Raw genomic sequence first — 4,216 nt, forward strand, 5'->3', positions numbered from 1 at the left:
CTGAATGCAAAATTTAAATGTCAATTTGCCATTCTGTCACATTAAATGCGATAAGTTCACATACAATGTAAATACCCCTCAATTAAGGCAGATCATTGTATGTGACTGCACTGTTAGAATCTTTCAGCACCTTATTAAAACCTGTAAGACGTTTGGCTCTTGTCACAAAGGCAATAAAATATGAACTTAAGGACGTTCGCGCCAAAATCTTCCTACGGTGAGATTTTCTTCATTTCTCGCCTAGAGTTAGGTCATAAAGTACTTACTCCAAAAATGAAAAAACATTTGGGGGTCACCCATTTTGTTTCGGAGAAAAGGGCAGTGGAAAAATGCCTTAATTTCGATAATCGGTCATAATAATGAGATGTATCCTCATCTGCTCATCCATCGAAAGTCATAAAAATAAACTATTAGAGTGAAGGTTTCCATGCATAGGTTTTTAGGAGGGGAATTTTTAGATAATTGTATGCCGCTAGGGATGTGGTAAACAGTAGAGTTCATCCTCGATGAGTGTTTTCGTAACCTCTATCCGTCGCAACCACTACCGGAATTCGATGGCACGAGGAAAGAAAATGTTAAAAAAAGATAACTTCTTACGGTGAGAATTTTTTTATTTCATCATATTTTGTAGATAGTAAGTAAAGTAAGTGATTCATGATTTAAAAAATAGGGGTCACCGATGATCTGAACGAGTAAAATCGATGTGATTTTGCAAAGCTCATGGAAAAGTTCGTTTGTCACGCTTTTGCGTGACCTGTCGGGCAAGGACTGGAACCCAAGAGAGGATCGATCGTTGAAGAGATGAAAGGTTTTTACCGAAAAAAAAAACCTTTTTCGAGCATAGCAACGACGTTTTAAGCAGGGGTCATCTTCATTTGGTTGGTGTTTTGTATAATATCTCCCCATTGCTGTCATGCTCATCACCTGGAGTGTGTTTTTTGTGAAATTCAATCGCTGATAGTTTCCACGCAGGTCCGCACTATTCCAGCGGACGAGGACGAAAATACTCCTCAATTTTCACGAAAGTAAAGGAAAAGAACTTTAAAAACATGCATTAACTTTGAACTTAAGTTCGTAGGGTAATAAAAACATTAAAAAGAAATAGCCCCATTAAATTTACGCAACGGTTCGTCCACGACTTTTCCAAACTTTCAGCCACTAATCTACTCGATCAGCTACCTTTTCCAGAGCTTTTCCATCCTCCCGCTCACTTCTCTTTGAAGTTTCATGATGATTCGGAAATAAATGAGGCATTCTTTTGCCGGCCTGTAATTTTTCCTCGGCGTTTTTGTCGCCATGTTATTTTAACTGATGCTTGAAAAATTTGTATGAAAGTCAAGTAGACTAGTGCACGACTGATGAAACCTCGCGAATATCAGTCGTGCAGTAGTCTACTTGACTTTCATAAATATTTTAAATCAATTTTGACTGATCACGATCTTCTCTGATCCAACGCTGTGCAAGACTTACCGTCCACGGTTTTTGCAAAGACTTCACTAATGCTCAAAGTAATGCGTGACATATTACAGTCGCGTTACATGCGCAGTAACGTTGCGCACAAACAATTAGCGCGAACGTCCTTAATAGATCTTTTCACAGTTTCTGACGCTATCTAGGTTGGAGGGCAAATGCAGCTTAAATTACAGTGAATGCATGGGATTTTGGCCAAATTCAAACCTCTATAACTCAGCCGCAAAAAGGCAGAATTAAAAAATTGTTAAAATTTTAAAATCGTTTTATTAATATCATTCACTCAATGGAAAATTAGGTTATTGCAGAAGGCACAACATCTGAAAATTGGATATTAGAAATCTCCTTGTGTCGCTTCAAATTTCATGGGAATTTGCATCATTTTGTTCACAAGGATTTATTTGAAATTTATTAACAAAATTAATTTTGTTCATTTTCATCCTCACAAAAATATTCTCAGTAGAAGTGCTTTTTGAGAGGTCTTCTTGCTACCCACAATCATCAAACCTTAATGCGGGTCACATTAACCCATTGATTCCCAGGGGTTCCCCTTTGACGATTAAAATCGTCTCGCGTTAGACAGAGTAAAACACTAAGTAATTGGCCGGTTCAGGCCGGCTTGGGAGTCAAAGAGCTAAAGGATTTATACTGGTTCAAAGTTGGCAAAATTCCCATACATTCACTGTAATATTATTTAAGCTGTTTGCCCCCCAACCAATATCAATGAAACTGAAAAACTTTATTTAAACACGTGACATTGATGAGCCTAAAAAAGGACTCGTTACAAAAATGTATGTGTAACAAACAGAAACACTGTGAAAAGGTCTATTACCAGCAAAGTATACTAAACTACTTTAGTTACTAGAGTTGTGTCTAAAGTAACAGTAACAAATGTATAAAACATGATAATGAACATTGAGTTGGTGAGCAAGATCATTACAATCATTTTTGATGCATTGTAAAATTTATGAGATATCTTGTTTGTTTAAATTATTCTTATATTTGTATTGTGGGGTTTCACCCATTCATTAGTGCCCTGTGTGTAGAGCCACTTTGATCTTTCCTAGATGAGTCGGGACTCATCTTGGAAAGATCAAAATAATACCAGTTAGGTATAGAATCTTGAGGGTTCATTTTTTCACCCAGTTAACTGTGGTACTCATTGTGGTCCTTTTGGTTTTAAACAATATCCTTTTTCTTGGTTGACATTCACCTTAAGGAGGATTTTCCATCCCTCAAGAAGAGACTGTCTCTGGCAAGACAGATAGTTTTAACTAAAAGTCTTTTTAAGACTTAAAAGACTTTTGTTTGGAACATGCTAGTATAACAGTGTTATGATTTAATCATATCTATAGTTCAGTGTTGTTTGCTGACCCAACAGATGAAGAAGAAGGCCTCCTTACTGGTGTTGTCACAATAGTTGTGACGGATGATGAAAAAATTGCTGCTGTTCATAAACCAGGTTAACATTAATTTTGAGTTCTCCTTGTTGGCACATTAGGGTGTATTCAATTGACCCTCTTCTGGAATAAGAATATGTGAAGTGATGATTTAAAAGGATATGTTTGGCGTTTTGAAGCAACAACGATAATAAAAATATGTTAAAAATAGCAATTTAACAGGTTTTTGACAATTTTAATGTGAATCGCTATAAAAATGAAGGATTTCTAACTTCTATTCCACCTATTCCTATTATGGAATTGAATATGGTCAATCGAACGCACCCTTAATATAAGGTTGTAAATCATCATAGTTCTTTTAGTTTTTAACACAAAGGAATCATGTTATTAATTTTCAACTACATGTATCAGTGTTTGTAAAAATTTAGTTTGGCAGTTGTTGTCGATTAAAGTATACATGGGGACACGGGGAATTCCTTATCAACATTTTGCATAGCAACGTAAAAGCTATAAAGGTTCAAGGGAATCTACAAATCCAGAGTGGTACACAAAGTCAATTTGTTTTTTTTTTTTTTTCAGTGAAGCCAAGCCAAGCATAACCCTTTCCCCACTGAAGTTAATATAAGTACCTCCTTTTTCATTTGAACTTGGAACTCTATAATTATGGGTCCCTTAGTAAGCCACCAGCAGCTAGAAGTCTGTGTGGTATTTGTGGCAGTATAAACTTAGAAAATTTTAAAAATGAGTACATTTTTCTTTTCTCTTTGTTTTAAGGAGGATCTCCTTTACCAGATCACAAATTTCAGGAATGTTACAAGAAAGCACTAACAAGAGGAAAGGAAGTCAGAGATCTGATACAAACAGCTTGTGTTGATGTTGATAGATGACATTATTTTCTGAAGGACAGTTAAATCATCTTCTTTCAATAAAGACTGTTTTTCAAGACATCATGCAGGTGTACAGAACAATGCAGTAAAACATCTTTTGGGAATTTGACTCTAATATTATGCAAAACTTGTGGGGCCATTTTCTATTGTTTTGTACACCAACGTGGATGAAGACCAAGAATTGTAGTCATGACACTTTGCAAGAAACATCAGGGCGCTTGCCTCAGTCATTCTTATCATAATAAATAAATAAGGTTGAAAGCAACTTAATTATTGATATTGTAGTTGCTTGTCAACAGGCAAAAATTCTAGTGATTTTTCTTCTTTTCATTTGTCTCTTCAACCCCCCCCCCCCCCTCCTCCCCCACTCCCTTTTCCCAGGATTGCCAAGAAACTCAGAATGACATCATCTTTCTTATGGGTACATTATTACATGACTTGTACATCATCACAACTGTC

At 36.1% G+C, this 4,216-nt stretch overlaps 1 protein-coding gene across 2 annotated transcripts in view; it reads left to right on the forward strand.

The window, feature by feature from the left end:
• The window catches only part of LOC138016445 (exosome complex component RRP43-like), a 26,064-nt gene extending 22,037 nt beyond the window's left edge, over nt 1-4,027 (forward strand). The window contains exons 11-12 of one of the 2 annotated variants that reach the window (XM_068863584.1): nt 2,826-2,932; nt 3,450-4,027. In XM_068863584.1, coding sequence (XP_068719685.1) covers nt 2,826-2,932; nt 3,450-3,469 — 127 coding nt within the window. In that variant the 3' untranslated portion in view covers nt 3,470-4,027. The remainder of the gene's footprint in view (nt 1-2,825; nt 2,933-3,449) is intronic. The other variant, XM_068863583.1, reaches the window with a different exon arrangement.
• Nucleotides 4,028-4,216: the final 189 nt, after the last annotated feature.

Source organism: Montipora capricornis, chromosome 9 (assembly GCF_036669925.1).
Source record: "Montipora capricornis isolate CH-2021 chromosome 9, ASM3666992v2, whole genome shotgun sequence".
In the NCBI taxonomy this organism is placed as follows: domain Eukaryota; kingdom Metazoa; phylum Cnidaria; class Anthozoa; order Scleractinia; family Acroporidae; genus Montipora; species Montipora capricornis.